Source organism: Centrocercus urophasianus, unplaced genomic scaffold, assembly GCF_019232065.1.
Source record: "Centrocercus urophasianus isolate 14NV4802_14NV808 unplaced genomic scaffold, USGS_Curo_1.0 seq_17, whole genome shotgun sequence".
Taxonomy (NCBI): domain Eukaryota; kingdom Metazoa; phylum Chordata; class Aves; order Galliformes; family Phasianidae; genus Centrocercus; species Centrocercus urophasianus.
In genome coordinates, this window is record NW_024884722.1 from 20,060,956 (window position 1) to 20,077,617 (window position 16,662).

A 16,662-nucleotide genomic window follows, 5' to 3' on the forward strand; every position below is an offset into this window, starting at 1 on the left:
ACTTGAAATGGCATGGAGATGAATTGCCGCACATGAAGCTTACAAATGATTTCTATAGGAGTCAACAGATGACTTATGTAAGAATATCCCACTGCTGTAATTGTGATCTTGAGGCCATCCTAGCTTAAAAAAAAGAATGCATCTCGGGGCCTCTCTTGCTGTAATAGACCAAATAAATTGGTGAGAGTTGAATTTCTTCTAGAGTTTGGAGCTGCCGTCGCTTACTGAGAAGCTGCAGATCCTTCTTAGCACCTGAAAATGTGTTCTTAACCCAGAAATTGTGGAATATCATTTAGTTCATGATACATTTGCATTGGGCTTTCAAGTTTTGTTTCTCCTGTATGTTAATGCCTTGCATCTTCTTCCGCTGCAGGCCAGGCAGCAATTCGGGGTTTGGTTGCAGAAGGTCGTCGTTTGGCCAATGTTATGATGGGACCTTATCGTCAGGACCTGCTTGCCAAGTGTGACCGTGTAGACCAGCTGGCTGCCCAGCTTGCTGACCTTGCAGCAAGAGGGGAGGGAGAGTCTCCTCAGGCTAGGGCAATTGCTGCTCAGCTTCAGGACTCCCTGAAGGTAAAAATCTCATCTTGTGCAGTGAAATGCATGTATGTGGAAGTATTTGCACTGCTCTGATAAAGAGCTTGTATGTAGGTGGAGGAGAAAAAAACCACATATGTTTATCTGGAAGATTTAGAGCAATCTTTAATACAAAAACTTTGATATTATGCCATAGAGATTATCAAAGAAATAATAGAATTGCTCAGGTTGGAAAAGACCTTTAAGACCATCTAACTGCAAGTCCAACCATCCTACCCTAGTGTAATTCCAAATGAACAATTTAGAAGTTAAAAACGAGGAGAAGTCGTACTTTCAATGAAGATAGTATGTTAGCATTGCAAATCTGAGGGGCAGAGTCTCAAATTATTCCATTCATGGCTTCTATCCTCCTTCAGTGAGTAGAGTGTATGCTGCTTGCATTTTGAATGCTGTAAAAGCACGTGATTTGTCAAACATGCCTCTAAGATTGTTTCATCTGTATGACTTTCAGTGTAATCTGCTTTGTTTTTTTCCCTATTTTTGTTTGTCATGAGAAGATGATGTAGGATTGTAACCCTTAGGAATGTTACTGTGTTCTTAATGCTTCTGTGTAATGTGTAAAAAAAAATTTTGCCTTTTTTTTTTTTTTTTTTTTAAGGATCTCAAAGCACGGATGCAAGAAGCAATGACCCAGGAGGTGTCTGATATTTTTAGTGACACTACAACTCCTATTAAGTTGTTAGCAGTAGCAGCTACTGCTCCTTCTGATACTCCCAATAGAGAAGAGGCAAGTATTTGATAGTGTTTTCCCCATGTGGAACTTGAGTTACTAACTTGTTTTCTGAGCATCACTGTTTCGGAAAACAAACTGGTGTTTTGAATCTGTGTTTTGAAAAGTAAGTCAGTATTTTCACAAATGTGTAATTCATGCTTAATAATTCTGACTGGGATGATTGCCATGCAAATGTTTCTGATGTCTTGGAGACTGACTTCAGTAAATGCTGAAAACTACTCCCTCTTATATTTGTGTCCTGTTATTTTGAGCATGCTAAATATTCATTTACCAGAATCACTGGCAGCAGTTCCTGAATTGTATGTCTCAATATTAGATAAGCTGATTCATAACAATGTTGATCAATGTACTTAAACAGTTGTCTCACTGCGTAGTGTAGTTCGAGTTCTGATGGCCTGTGAAGTGTCTAGAACTCTATGCTTGCCAGCTCTGTTTGCCTGGTTTGTTTGAATGTGATGAAAGTGATTCCCAATTCCTTGAGGAATTGAACTTTACAACAGTATAGTTTGTGTCCTTGAATCAATAAAAACTGCAGGAAGAGGAATGTTTTTTCCATTGTGAAGCCTCGATTTTTAGAGCAAGAACCCATATTTTTTCCAAATGCGGTTTTTTCTTGATTCTGGGTGCAAAGATTAGTCTCTGTAAGCTAAACTGGCCTCAACTCAGTAGTTGCTAAAATGAAAATCAGGAGTTAGTGTAGCTTGTATTTCAAAGCCATAAAACGTGATAGTAGCCTTTGGGGGAACCAAGTGAATTAATAAAGAAAGAAGTCCACTAATGTAAGGATGAGAGAGAGTTTCAAACCTTTTGTGTTGTCCTGTTGCGTCCTGTCCGGAGTCGTGTCAAGTTTGGAGGTCTTGTAGTTTGATGCTTTAGAAATATTCTGTTCTGTTAAGGAAGCAAGGCTTCTTTAATGCATTTTTCTTTTCGGACAACCAGGTGTTTGAAGAAAGAGCAGCAAATTTTGAAAACCATGCTGCTAGACTGGGAGCAACAGCAGAAAAAGCAGCTGCAGTTGGAACTGCTAATAAGACGACTGTGGAGGGCATTCAGGCAACAGTGAAGTCAGCAAGGGAGCTTACCCCACAGGTTTGCTTGTTTACACTCAAAATGCTGTTATGAAGGTTGGAAAGGACTTGGGTGGAACTTTCCATATGCCTCTGCTATCACAGTAAGATCTAAATGGCAGCAAAGAGCATAGTACTGACATTCTGAAAGGGGGAATGGCAAGTACTTGTGTGTACAAGGCCAGGTAGGATGAGGTGATCAGGTGCTGTGTCTCAGTCTTCAACTTTCGGGCAGAAGTGTTAGTAGCTTAACTTGAAATAGTTGCGTTAAGACTTAAAAAGCACTTTTTCTGCTTATTTTATTACAACATTTTACTTTCTGAGTTAAGCTTCTATCTAGAATTTGTTTATTAGTGAGTCTGTTGTAAGTATTGTACTTCAATGCTGTCAAGAACTGGTTGTAAATGGTAAGACACTTTATGGTATAAAAGCAAGTAATTGAAGTTCTAGAGAAGTATTTCTATCATAAACAAATTTCAGAGGAATTGTAAATTTTTAAGCAGGTAGGTGATGAGCTGGAATTACAAGGGAGCTGTACATTCAGTACTAAAACAAATGCGTTTTCAGGAATGTTTAGATGTCTTCTAAATACTGATGCTTTCATAATCAAAAACACTTTCTATTGGCAGGTAGTATCAGCAGCTCGAATTCTCCTGAGAAATCCTGGAAATCAAGCTGCTTATGAGCATTTTGAAACAATGAAAAACCAATGGATTGATAATGTAGAAAAGATGACAGGTAAAAGTAGGCTTTCTTGTTGAAGATGATACTTTTACTTGCCTACCTGGTATGGTTTATTATCCTTTTTTGTTTGGATTGAGAATGCATGTATGGAAGTAACCAGTGAACAAAAATAAATGCATTGAGAGAAGTGGAAACGTGCTGTCTGACCCCAGGAATGTGTGTGTGCAACATGCAACTGCATAAAGAAAATAGCTTGCTGCTTGTTTTGAGAAGTGAGGGGGAGTAAGTTGGGCTTTGGTTCTTTCCTGGGAAAAACAGGATACCTTGTGTGCTTCTAGCAGAGATATATCTCTGTGGCACACTGAGGATTTTCTTACTTCATGATCTTGGCATGTTAAATGAGGACAGGAAATTGACGACAGGGGAAGAAAGCATGTTCAAAGTTGTTTTATTGTGGTGAAAGTAGTAGTAGAATAAAAGAAGGCTCCTAATCTACTGTGTCTGAGATGCCTAAAGGTTTCAGTCTTCAGAAGACTCAGAAGCATAGATTCTTGCATTGTGCTGCTAACAAAATAGTTAGTCCTCACTGTTTGCTGCACCTTTGTCTATCTCCATAATTAACTTCTGAAAATTTACAATTTTACTGCTTATTGCTACGTATCACCCTTAAGTTAAAGCACAACCAGAGGAATCTTTCCTTCTGTGTGAACAAGAAAAGTACAAAACTGGTGAATTTTTGTAAAGAAATTTGGAAGGAAGGTAATGCTATTGTGTATACTGTGTAAGTCATAAAGGCAACATTCCACGGTGGATGAGCAGGAGCTCAGGGTGTCATTAGAGGGCACAGGTCTGACAGCAGTTACAGTGCTGGAAGTACCATATATAATCAGAAGTGCAACAGCAGTGTAATGTTTGGACTGATTTTTCATGCTGCCTTCTGCTCTTCCCCATCCCTCATTTTGGCAGTGGTTCCTTCTCTGATTGTAAACCAGAATACCAGATATCTCTTTCCAGAGTTGAAATTGGATTATTAACGTTTTCAACTTTTATTCTAGGGCTAGTGGATGAAGCCATCGATACCAAGTCTCTGTTGGATGCATCAGAAGAGGCTATTAAGAAAGATCTCGATAAATGCAAAGTTGCAATGGCCAATATGCAACCTCAGATGCTGGTAGCTGGAGCCACCAGCATCGCTAGGCGAGCAAACCGCATCCTGCTGGTGGCAAAACGGGAGGTTGAGAATTCAGAAGACCCGAAATTCCGGGAGGCTGTTAAAGCGGCTTCTGATGAGCTGAGCAAAACTATATCACCAATGGTAATGGATGCCAAAGCTGTAGCTGGAAATATCTCTGATCCTGGTAAGGATTCTGTCAGCTGATTTCAGATGTATTTTTTACTGGTGGAAGATGATGTGAAGTAGTGCTTGTGTTGCCTTGGCTAGGGATCTCCTATTATGGAAGTTCTGTATGCTTAAATTCCAGACTGGTGAGATCAGCGTCACACCAATAAGTGCTGCATCCTGCTCTTCTGGAGTGCGATCACAGACCTCTGCTGTGTTCAAGGGAAAAGGATTCCCTTGAACTACAAGCATTTTAGTTGATTATGTGACTTCATGACCTTATGATTATCACTACATGTGTACTTGAATCTGTGCATATATAAGAAAAATATTGCAGTCTTGTATTCTGAAAGCTGATTGGCTATTGATTGTTACTGTTAATCAGCCTAAGCTTTATCTTACGTATTTTATAGATATGATACTGATATTACAAACATGAAAATTGAGCGTGAACACTTTGGTAGTTTTTAAAATTTGTTCATTTCTTAGATATATCTGTGTACTCTACATACTACCTTATAGAAGTATATTTTTGGCTAGTGTTGAAGTTCTAAATATTATAGAATGCTGCTAATCTGAGAATGGGATTTTTATTCAGGTTTGCAAAAGAGTTTCTTGGATTCTGGGTACAGGATTCTGGGAGCTGTGGCCAAAGTTAGAGAAGCCTTCCAGCCTCAGGAACCAGATTTTCCCCCTCCTCCTCCTGACCTTGAGCATCTTCATGTAAGTGCCACAAAACCTGTCATACTCCATTGCCACTGACAAAGTGTGGACTGCATGATGCAATTTCTTGAATAAATTTATTACTTCTCAGAAATAGAACACGTCAACCGGCCAGCCAACATAAACATGTGGCTAGAAGTCCTAAAACAAAAGAAACCCAAGTAGTCCAAAATTTGAAAGAAGGTATTAGAACGTGGTGTTTCCTTAAACAGGGGAGCACTTGAAAAACCAAAAGAAAGTATGAGCTTATGCCATCTTCTCTTTCTGTGACACCCAGTGCTTAATCTTTGTACTCCTTCGTTGCACTGAACAAGATTTCTGCCCTCCTTAGCTGACTGATGAGCTTGCTCCTCCGAAACCACCACTTCCAGAAGGTGAGGTTCCCCCACCCAGACCACCACCCCCTGAAGAAAAGGATGAGGAGTTCCCAGAGCAGAAAGCAGGAGAAGCTATTAATCAGCCTATGATGATGGCTGCTAGGCAGTTGCATGATGAGGCTCGGAAATGGTCTAGCAAGGTAAGAAATTGTTACATGTGTATTCTGTGCAAGAATATTTATTTTGCATCACTGTGTTAGTTTGGCCCATTGTCAGCTGCCTCCATGCAGAGAATAATCTTAGACCAAATAGTAAAACATTGCAGTTGGAGAAGGAATTGGAAATCCTTACAGATTCAGAGTGAACTAGGTACAACTGGCCTAATACTCGTGAATCATAGAATGGTAGATGATAGAAAGCTTATTATCATAACTCTGTGAACACAAACGTGTTAAGCTGTTTGTGATCCTTAGTGCTAGTATTGCTAGACAGTCACTGCTGCTTGTGCCTTTCTAGGTTAACAAGCTGATTGCTTTGTTTAACTGCTTGCAGGAAATCTGCTCGAATTCTGCAGCCACCAGCTGCAGAAATCATGAGTTGGTTTATGTTATGAGCTGCAGTTAATCTGGTGCACTTCAGATCAAAAAAGGGGCTCTATATAGGCAGCCTGGTCTTTTTTTTTTTTTTTTTTTCTTAAGTCACTTTCACTGTCAAGGCCAAAATCCTTAATGCTCTATAGTGCCACAACAAAGCAGTCTAAAGTCTTTGTCATTCCTATAAATGCGAATGGGACTTATAAAAACTGTATGTATATATATATATATATATATTTTTTTTTTCCTCTAGTAGCAAAGTGAGAACTTGAGAATAGCAGCTTTCTGCAGGCTTAACTTTATGGTCAAAATTTTGCTTTTAAGACCTCCAATTTTTGCTTCCAGCCATCTGTGTGGTAAATGGGAAGATAATCTTTGATTTTTTTTTTTTTACAGAATCAACTTCAACTGAATATATAAAGAAAGTAATGCTTTGGAAGTATAGATAACATAAAAAAAAAATCCTGCAAAATTGTTTAAGCCTTTTCCTTAAAATGAAATGCTCTTACTTTGCCAGTTCTTCTGGCTATACCACATACAATGTTATATTAGTGAGGAGTTAGACTGTAACATACCTAGTGGTCACCTAACATTTGTCCTTCTAATGCTCTGTAAGCGTCCATTTTAGCAATAAAGATACAGTTACTTGGCCAGTAGGTTTTGGGGAAGGAGGTGGTGGCACGCTTATTTGACACTATTTGTTAGTAACAACTTGGCACATGCAGTCCAAGTTCTTAAATATGTTTACAAGCAGTTATATAGGGCTGGAAGGTTAGAAGATTAAAACCATGTTTATAGTTTAAGCCACTTCCTTATTGGGTGGAAGAGGGATTGATGGACACTGCTGCTAAGGGATATAGGTTAGACTTGGAAAGGCAGAAACACAGTGTCTTGCCTCATGCTGAATGGCAGAAGACTGTCAACTGCCTTCTGCTTCATTGTCCTTTTACAGTAGCTCACTGATGTTTCAGGCTTATGGGAAGGCAAGTAGTCTTCAAAAGCAACTGGTAGCATTCTTCTTTCCTGTAGGATGTGCTGTTCATTTCTTCTTCTCCTTCTCAAAAACTCCTTTTCATGGAGGGGATTCCAGGCTTCTGTGTACTCATTCTCTTATGGGGCACAAACTAAAAACCAGCCGTTGCTTTAGATTTCATTGCTTTTCTGCCTCTTGTGATTAAAAGAGAGAATGAAGTTTTGCTTAGTTAGGCTCCTGTGTCAAAGCTACCTTAAAAATGAGGGATACTTGGAAGCTTTTCACGGGTTTGATACTTAGAGTTAAGTCTTCAAAGTTGAGTTAATTTGGCAATATACAGATATTAAAACTTGTTCCTTCCAAAGCTTCTGCATATTTCTGCTGGTGTAGGTGTCTTTGGATAGGAAATTAGACCTCAAGCAAAACTCAGTTGCAAATGTATAGGCTTTGGTAAGGGTTGTTTTGCATAATACAGTCAAAAATTGAAGTTAGTAAATGTGTTAGAGTATCTTTTCTGTTAAAATATTGCTATATTATAAATGCCTGTACTGTTACAGTCCTGTTATCTCATCTTTGTGAATGAATTTAATGGAATATATTTGCTTAGATTGTCTTTATTTTAAAAGGTAACGGGTACAACATATTGTGGCAAAACAGTATCATATGCTTCATAATCCTCTTAATTTACTAATTCTGTTTCAGTCTCTTTTTTAAGAACTGTAATATTACTGTCATTCATAACATTCAGTATCATCTCTTTTCATAACCTGGTTTTGTTCATTTTCACGTTACCTGCAGTACTTCACTTTTCTTTCCTGTACTCCACCTTTTCTTCCTTGACAGCCACACAGTATCAGTGGTTTTTCTGTGGTCCTGCTGCTGCTTCCTCTTACTTACATCTGTGTGAAAGAGCTTTCATACATGCTTTCTGTCTGCACAAACGCCACAGTCATCAGCTGCTGTGCCTGCTTCTAGCCAGTGAAATGGCTTCCATTAAAACAGAAAATCCCTTCATTTCACCATTGTCTTGCCAGAAAAATGTTGTTTTGAAAATCAGCCTCTGTGTGTAGAAGCTGTATGCTGAGTTGAAAAATGTTGCTGCATCTTTGAATTGTTAATTTTTTTTTGGTAACTTTGATACACAGGTGAAATGTTTGTTTCTTTCTGCTAATCTTGTATTCCTTCCCCTCCTCCCTCTGACCTGATCCTAGAGCTGTCCTATCAGATACGGAGAGACCAAGAGGATGTTTGGTCACTAAAACAGCTCAGTTCATGCTCTTCTACCAAATTCTGCTTCTCGTACTAACCTGTCCCCTGTTTCTCCACCCTTGCTGCCACCTGCAAAGCCTGTGACTGTGATTAATGAAGCGGCTGAGGCTGGTGTAGATATAGATGAGGAGGATGATGCAGATGTTGAATTCAGTCTCCCCTCTGACATTGAAGATGATTACGAGCCTGAGCTGCTGTTAATGCCAACCAATCAGCCTGTTAACCAGCCCATTCTGGCTGCTGCTCAGTCTCTGCATCGGGAAGCAACCAAGTGGTCTAGTAAGGTACTCCTGAGTCTCCCCCGGGGACTGATCTGTGTGCATCCAGCCATTTGGAACGCTGACACATTTGCATCACTCTTGATCCCTGCTGGGTCCCGTCATTCTGAATGAAAACATTTGCCTGCACTTCATCTTGAGGACTGAGAGTGGCTTCACAAGTTTGCTAGATCTGTCTGTCAGTGCCAGACTGAAGCTTGATTTGGGTCACTTATTAATATTACAAGGCTTCTTCTCTCTTTGCATCTGCCTGTCCTTCTTTGTTACAACAGTTCTCAAATTGTAAGCAGTTCTTATCTTTCCTCCCTCCTTTTCTTTCTACATTAATTTGGGCTACCTAGGAAGCCATCGCTCATGGTTTCTTAATGACTTCCGGATGCAGCAGTGTACACAGCGTTCAAGAAGTCATTTCACGTGTCTGTGCTTGGCCTCCATTGGTGCCTTCAATTAAAATACCTTCGAACAAGGAATGGCTTTGTATGGCAGTGGTTACTGAAGAGGACTGACTGTCTGCTGGCTTGCACTTGGCTGTATTGCAAATGCTGCTTTTGAGAGAATTCTTTTATGAAGGAGCTGCACTGAATGCTGTTATCTGCTGAATTGAGATTGTTTGTATGAGACCAATGGACGTCTAACACGGGGTTCAGACATTCACAAGTAGCCTGTTTCTTCTGTCTGAGCACAAATGGTTGCAAGACTTGTCACTTTTAATAGCATGCCACGAAAAGAAAGGTTGGTGTTCCATAACAAAGGTTAGGGGTGTGTGTGTGTATGTATATATAGATATACAAATCTATTTTTAATAAAAAGGGCTTTAAAATGTTCTTGTCCTTTTCAGATTCTGATGCTTGGATAACTTGTTAGAGAGCTTCGTAAATGACATTGGTCCTAATTTCTTGATCCTCCTGCGTGAAAACATGGAAAAGCTTTGTGTTGTGTCACTTGCATCCTAGCTGGTTATACTAGCAAACACGTTAGATATTAGGTCACGGTAACAAATAGTTCAGCTTTGTGTGCCACCCGTATCTGTGCCACATTTAATGACGTGTTTCAGTATCTTCTTCAGTTGACGAGTAGTGAGTCATGGAAGTGTGTGCAAAGGACAGAGAAAACAGTTGGGTTCTCACTGTGTACTTCTTGCTGTGGTCTTTATTGGTCATTCATTGTGTAACTGCACTGAAGAATGTGTGTGCTAATACTTAAAATCACTCTGCTAATGTTTCATCCACACAGTAGGAATGCATCGTGGCACTCTGTTTCACGTTTGTCTAACAGCTTCTCAGGAAGGTGAATCTAAATGTACTAACAGACTATTAACAACCCATAACTCTGGACTGTTTTTTTTTTTTCTTGCATAGGTTTCTCTCTGGAACAGAGTATAAGAAACATTTTTGCTTTGTTTTTTTTTCTTCTTGGTATTTAATTCCCACATTGCAAATATTAAAAATATTTTTGTGACTTATCTTGATATAATTAACACAAGAAATCTGATTTGTAGTAATACCAGATCATTTTTTAAACTACAAGTTATTCTCTCCTAGAAGCTATATTTTGAAGGGAGAGAATTAATAAAAAAGCAATAACTGTTTTCAAGAAATAACTTGGAAAAACCGAGCAATAATATTGCTTCTCATTTCCACGCTACCTGTGGCAAACCTTTGTTACAGATTGTCTTCCTCTTCCTTGTTCCACTTACATAGCAAGGTAGCAGCACAGATATACTTGAACAACTTCAGTTTTAGATGCCAGTGAAAACATGATGCTCAACTGCGTAACCAAATCAGTGCTATTTGGTTTAATGAGGTGCTCAGCACACTTAGGAAACAACTACCTTACTCCCCTATTGAGAGATCTGGAATTTCAAACGCTAATAGCACGCTTTATCTTAAAACATAACCAGCAGAGCAGAAGCTCCTATTCGTGGACAAACTAACGCTTTATCACTGCCATTTTTTCCAGTTTTGAAGCAAACTTTTTTCCCTGAGTCTTAGGAAGAGAAGTATGCCATAGGCAGATAACCAGGGCAGATCTTCCCTGTTCCTTGAAGAAACCTCTTCTGTGTTCACAATGGTTTTTCCGTCCTTGACTTCCTGAAAGGGTTGCTACCAGAACGTAGGCTGCTCAGTTGTGACTTCTGGAAGCTGCCTTCCCGACACAAACACTGACCCCTGCTGTTCTCTTCAGGGTAACGACATCATTGCTGCTGCTAAACGAATGGCGCTGCTCATGGCGGAGATGTCACGCCTGGTGCGAGGAGGCAGCGGGAACAAGCGTGCCCTCATCCAGTGTGCAAAAGACATCGCTAAGGCATCGGATGAAGTCACTCGGTTGGCCAAAGAGGTGGCCAAGCAATGCACTGATAAACGCATTAGAACAAACCTCTTACAGGTAATGAGTTAACTTGTCAGCGCCTCGAAATACTTGGTTCTTCTCTTACCATCTGTGAGCAGAGGAGGTGCTGCAGTAAAATGCAAGTGTCTTCACTTGCAGCCTGACAGAATGTTACAAGCCATGTGTGTTTTTACATGCCGTAGTGGTGCTTATTTTGTAAAGTCAGATCAGTTTACAGCTGAGTGAAAGATGGTAATGTCTGAGAGCTTCTGAAAAGTACTGTGCGAGGAGCACTGCTCTCCCATTTCTGCATTGCTTTGTATTTCATCTACTCTTTCCTATTGTGTCAAAGAATAGCAGCAGAAATGTAACACTGCATAGTTTTGTTTTTTCCACTCTCAGACACAGATAAATGTCCCTCCGTTCCCAGCTCTGAACACCTAAGGAATACCTAGAGGAAAAGAGAATGTTTTTTCTCCAGAAAAATTCGCAGAGCAATTAAAATGTTCAGTCATCTTACCTGTATTTGTCTGAAAGTCTTGAAAGTTATGGGGACCCCTATGATTATTCCTTGTGGGATAGTAAAGGAAAACCAGAGAATTAATCTAAAGGGAGGAGAAAGTGTTATCAGTTGAATTTACAGTGTGAAATGTTTTTTTATCCTTGTTCTTCAGGTCTGTGAGCGAATCCCAACCATCAGCACACAACTCAAAATTCTTTCCACAGTTAAAGCTACCATGCTGGGCAGGACTAACATCAGCGATGAAGAATCAGAACAGGTAGGAGGTGTAAAAATTGATGGGAGGTGGAACTGCTGAGCAGTGTTATGGGGAAAAAGAAACAACACTAAAGCAGATGTGTGCTGAGAACTCAAGAAGTTTCCCTCAGGGGCTTAGAAAGGAAAACTTAATGCATTGCTTGCTGTTTCAAAAGCTACATTTGAATAAAGGAACAACGTCAGTCCTCTCCGAGCACAACAATTGTTCTGGTTCAAATCTGTGTACAAACGGTGTGTTAATCACCTTTCCTCCCAGAGGCGAGCTAGCAAAAGAACTTTCAGCCGAAGCGACAGCAGGGTTAACGCAGGTGGGGTGGTAGCGCCCCCTAGCGGCTCGTAGTGAAAATGCTTCGGACGTCATGGAGTATTTATTTCACAGTTCTGTTGGCTTTCAATTGCGTATTTTTCAGTTGGAGTCCTGCAGTTTCTGGCTTGAGAGATTATTCGGCTTTGAAAAATTGTGCTTTTATTCAGACTTTCATTGCCTAATGACAAGCAGGAAAGTACTGTTGGGAGTCAACTATCACTCGAGTAGCAGTATAATTTACTTTTCAGCAGTAGACTGCCTTAAAAATGCTGTACTGGGGGAATTACTGTGCACATTGGGTTTCCATCCCACTGTTATGAACATGCTATTTCCTAATAATGTTTGTTTTGTTTTCCAGGCAACTGAGATGTTGGTTCATAATGCCCAGAATCTCATGCAGTCTGTAAAGGAAACTGTGAGAGAAGCTGAAGCAGCATCCATTAAGATAAGAACAGATGCTGGATTCACTCTGCGCTGGGTCAGAAAGACCCCATGGTATCAGTAAACACCAAATAAGCATTGTCTTCTGTAACATATAATGCCTCTTTTTGGAAATGGAAGAGATTTATCAACAGCAGAAGGTGCTGTATACATAAGCTTAAAATTAGCTTATGCTAATGCCCCATTCTAAGGGTATGAGTTATAAGAGAATGCATTTAAAATATCTTTGGAGCTCGTTTGATATCAAACACCTCAAAATTCTTTCCAATAATACGGTTCTTATTCTTTTTTTTTTTTAATCTCTTGAAGATTATATTGAAGTCTGTAATCCCAGAAGCACATTTCATTTATGCACTGCATATTCCAGTAGTTTCCATATGATGTTACAATACATAGACCTCACTTAAAGCTTGTGTTGAGAGGCTGGGACACTAACAGTGTAAGTTGGCAATGATTTAGGGAAATCTTTGGTGTATGAACACTCAACTTTTCAGCAGGCTTTTAATTGGCTCTTCAAATGGTTCAGAAGTGGTTTGGATTTTTAAAAAGGAAAAAAAGGGATGGGAGGGGGCAAGCAGTTGTAAAATGAAGATTAAAATCCCACTGCTGAAATGATATGTATTTTTTAATTTTCTTGTTGACTTTTGCTTGGCGAAAAAGTACTTGAATAAAAACTGGAGCTGTCTGTCACCCTCCTGGCACCCTATAGGTAGCATTTCAGAACTGCTGTGCTGTACCGAGATGCTTCTGGTGAATGTCAGTGGCACGCTGTTGTCAGCTGGAGGCCTTAAATTGTGCAGCTCTCCTTCTTGCTCAATTTAGTGACATACTGAACTGAAAAATCCTGGTTCTTTGAATCTAGCTGTGTCTAGAACCAGAAAACGTCACGGAAACGCTCCTTCCTTTTGGAAAGCAAAGTGAGCACAAGGCATGTGTCGTCATTGTTTTCTCTTCTTTGCATCTCATTGTTCTAGCCACACGAGATGGCAATCAAAAGATCAAGAATAGTACCCTCAGAAGATGTTTTGACTCACTACTCTTGCTTCCAACAGTGCAATAGCATTGCTTAAGCTTTCTGAAGCCCACGTACTACAGAGGTGGGAAGTTCGTCAGGTGGCCCGATGGCTGCCAGCGAGCAGCAGTTCCTAATGCTCAGTGTCCCCAGGTATTTGTACTGGTTTTATCATAGTTGGAGTTAGGCAGTTTGAAAACTTTTTTGAGTCTTAGTAAATTGAACCATGTGCTGTTTAGTCTTCTGTAGACAAAACGCGCTCTGGATAAAATAGGCTTCAAATATTTTTATTCTAACATAATCTAACATGCCTTCCTATATGTAGTTTTTGTCTATTGCTCCCTGGTCTCTTTTGCCATTTGGAATTGCTGTTTTATCATGGGTTGCTGTACTTTTGCAATGAGCACTTGCAAACTTCTGCCCAAATCAGCACGGACCTCCTGAGACACTTCATTTTTATTTGCTGGTAATTGTTGCACAACCATTATTGAAGTGGCCTTGTCAGACTGAGCAGATGTTTCACAGCCTAAAGAGAGAGAGAGAAAATAGTCAGCTGCTCTTTGCTGGTCTGTAACACTCCACATTTGGACTTGCTTCTCCCACCCCTCCACTGCACTGTTATCTAAAAAGGGAAGTTAAACTGATTCTAATGCATCTGCCTCAAACCTGACCTTAGCAAGAGAAAACATGTGTTGGTCTTCAGTTTGCTCCTGGTGTCTGGGTATCATGAAACACGTGGTACTTGGGGTCTTTCCTTGGTATTCTCTTCTGGTGATTACCTGGAACAGGAAGAGGAAGGAAGAGGTGCCAGAGCCTTAACCTGAATGTCTTGCATTTGGTCGGTTTATACCAGATCTTTTATGTAATTGTAATGTAGTAATTTCTATTTAATAGTAAATAACACTGAATAGTTAAGGGTAATTTTAAAGGGATTTTCTAAATAGTCTTCCTGCGTTTCCTCACGCTCCCACCCCTCTCCTCCCATTCAAGCTTCTCTCAGATTTTTTTTTTAGCATCAGTGTTTAGTTGCTTGACTGATATTAATGCAATATTACTAATGCCTTTAATACATAATTGTTTATGCCAAAGATCACTTTCTGTTTATTGAGTAACGTTTGTGGGAGAGTTACAAATCATGGTTGCCTTTGGCGTTCTTCCAGAATGTTTGCTGTAGGTTCTCAAATTGTTTTGTAGAAGTTGAGATCCTCATTCACCTTATGCAATTACTGGGTTGGTTTTTTTGAACACTATTGGTCTTCAGACCTGAAATGCAGCAAAAATTGGAGAAAGACCATGAATGTCACTTAGAAATGTTTTACCACTATAAAATGTTGTTTATAAGCCAAAATGCATTTATGTATAGTCTAATGTTTTCAACCTTATCCTTTGGTTCTGTTAAAACAATAAAAATGCATTTGTACAAACATCAGCCTGTGGGTATTAATGGCAATGGAACAATGCTGATACTGCAGCAACAAAAGGAGCAAACAGGTACAACGGCAGAAACAGTATAGCAAAATAATGCTTTTCTGAGCAGAAAGGTGCAGTTTCTGATTAAAACCAGTTGGTTTTGGTCCTGATTGCCAGTGAAACTGCAGCTGAAAGCACTTAGCAGGTGCTGTGGCCCAGTGGGAGAAAGTGGGGGTTGTTCCAGGAGCCTGATCAGAGGCCACCACTCCCAGTAGTGCCGTCCCCGAGGCTCCCAGCATTGGAAATGGCATTTGCCTGATGCTGTCAATACAGGAAGAGCTGCAGCTCTGGCCAGCACTTCATCCAATCTGACTTCTCCTTGGCAAAAAATTACTTGAGTGCAAAGGCAATTGCATGGAATTATAGTCCTGTTTCTGGCACAAATCTTCTTACCACCTTCTGTGCTTCTGTGTCAAAATTTCTCCCAGAATACAGAGATAATGACTTTCCAGAACCAAAATTTCTTGGCAGTGAGAGACTGAGCGGAGCCCAGCAGTGCCAGAAGGCAGCTATGACTTAGTGACCATAGATTAAAGAACTCTGTTAACGGAGCTCTATCCATGGTTGAAAAAGAATGAGAACCTGTGAGATGCTCACCTTTGGCAGCACTCCCAGAGCTGGACAGCTGCAGAAGGGCAGCGCGAGAGCTGGCACTACATGCTCCTCGGTGACATCCTTCTGTTTCTTAAGCTGCACTGTCCCACAGGTGCTGGTGCAGATGACTTTAGAAGGGAGAGCACGGTCCCTGCTACTTAAAATCCTGTGTTTGGAGAAATGGGTGGAGTCAGCACAAGCAAAAAACATTTTCCTGAGGAACACCATCTTGGGCTCAGGGCCTTCTCCTCCCCTGTCAGTGCTGCTGCTGACAGAGACTTCTGGTGCTGCGCTGTGAAGCGTGGATGAAAGGGCTTTCAGAGACAGGAGTGCTGTGTCCTTGCAGAAGGTAAGCGGTGGGGACAGAGGGAGCTGGTTTTGATTTGTGTTGTGTTGGTATCTCTATCAGTAACAGCGTTCCTTCCGAAAGATCTTGCTACTGTTGCACTGGTAATACAGAGAGCAGCTGCAGTACTGGGCCCTGGGACAAACCAGGTCTGAAGACAAGACTTTTCAGTAACATTAATTTAAGGATACTGGTTAGTGTAACATGGAGCAGAACTGTAGGCCAACCAACCAACTGGCAGATGTTCCACCAATTCAAAAGGCGAAGTTAGAAGGCCAAGTGCCAGGCCAATACAAATACAAGGCTTCCTCCCTTTTCTACAGACCTAGTAGTTTGGGCCCTGTGTATCTGTAGTAATCTACCGTACTTTCAGAAGTGCAAAATACATTTGTGATCTCCTAGTGTTATTGCCAAAGCTTCTAGTAGAGAAGATGCTTTTGTTACCGGCTTACTGTCTATGCTCCAGATGGGTTTCACACTTTTTTGAGACATAAATTATTGAAGGGGAAAAAAATGTGAAATGGATCCACTAAATTCATTTCCATAGCTCCTATTATTCTGAAACAAAACTAGCACATACGTATCAATCTGTAAGCCAAACAAGCAAAGGAAACAGATTTTCCAGTATCACAGTCAAGTGTCAGAATTATGTACTGACCAAATGCATGCTTTGAACTGTTGGCCACAGAATGTCAGTTTTGCATCATCTCTGTTCTGACTGCAGCAGCAGGACTGCAGCATTTCTGTGATTCTCCACTTAAACAAAAAACCCCTCTTCTACCTGCCATGATCACGAATGCTCTCTGAACA

At 40.4% G+C, this 16,662-nt stretch overlaps 1 protein-coding gene and 1 long non-coding RNA gene across 4 annotated transcripts in view; one reads left to right on the forward strand and one right to left on the reverse strand.

Moving 5' to 3' along the window:
* The window catches only part of VCL (vinculin), a 58,516-nt gene extending 43,650 nt beyond the window's left edge, over nt 1-14,866 (forward strand). The window contains exons 12-22 of one of the 3 annotated variants that reach the window (XM_042818265.1): nt 374-573; nt 1,196-1,324; nt 2,270-2,419; nt 3,027-3,135; nt 4,137-4,439; nt 5,019-5,143; nt 5,475-5,660; nt 8,373-8,579; nt 10,758-10,961; nt 11,579-11,683; nt 12,348-14,866. In XM_042818265.1, coding sequence (XP_042674199.1) covers nt 374-573; nt 1,196-1,324; nt 2,270-2,419; nt 3,027-3,135; nt 4,137-4,439; nt 5,019-5,143; nt 5,475-5,660; nt 8,373-8,579; nt 10,758-10,961; nt 11,579-11,683; nt 12,348-12,494 — 1,865 coding nt within the window. In that variant the 3' untranslated portion in view covers nt 12,495-14,866. The other 2 variants (XM_042818266.1, XM_042818267.1) reach the window with 2 other exon arrangements.
* On the reverse strand, nt 12,904-15,503 carry LOC122160067. Its single transcript, XR_006168731.1, has 2 exons — nt 14,114-15,503; nt 12,904-13,968 (listed from the first exon to the last, which is right to left on the reverse strand). It is a non-coding gene; the product is annotated as an uncharacterized LOC122160067 (long non-coding RNA).
* Nucleotides 15,504-16,662: the final 1,159 nt, after the last annotated feature.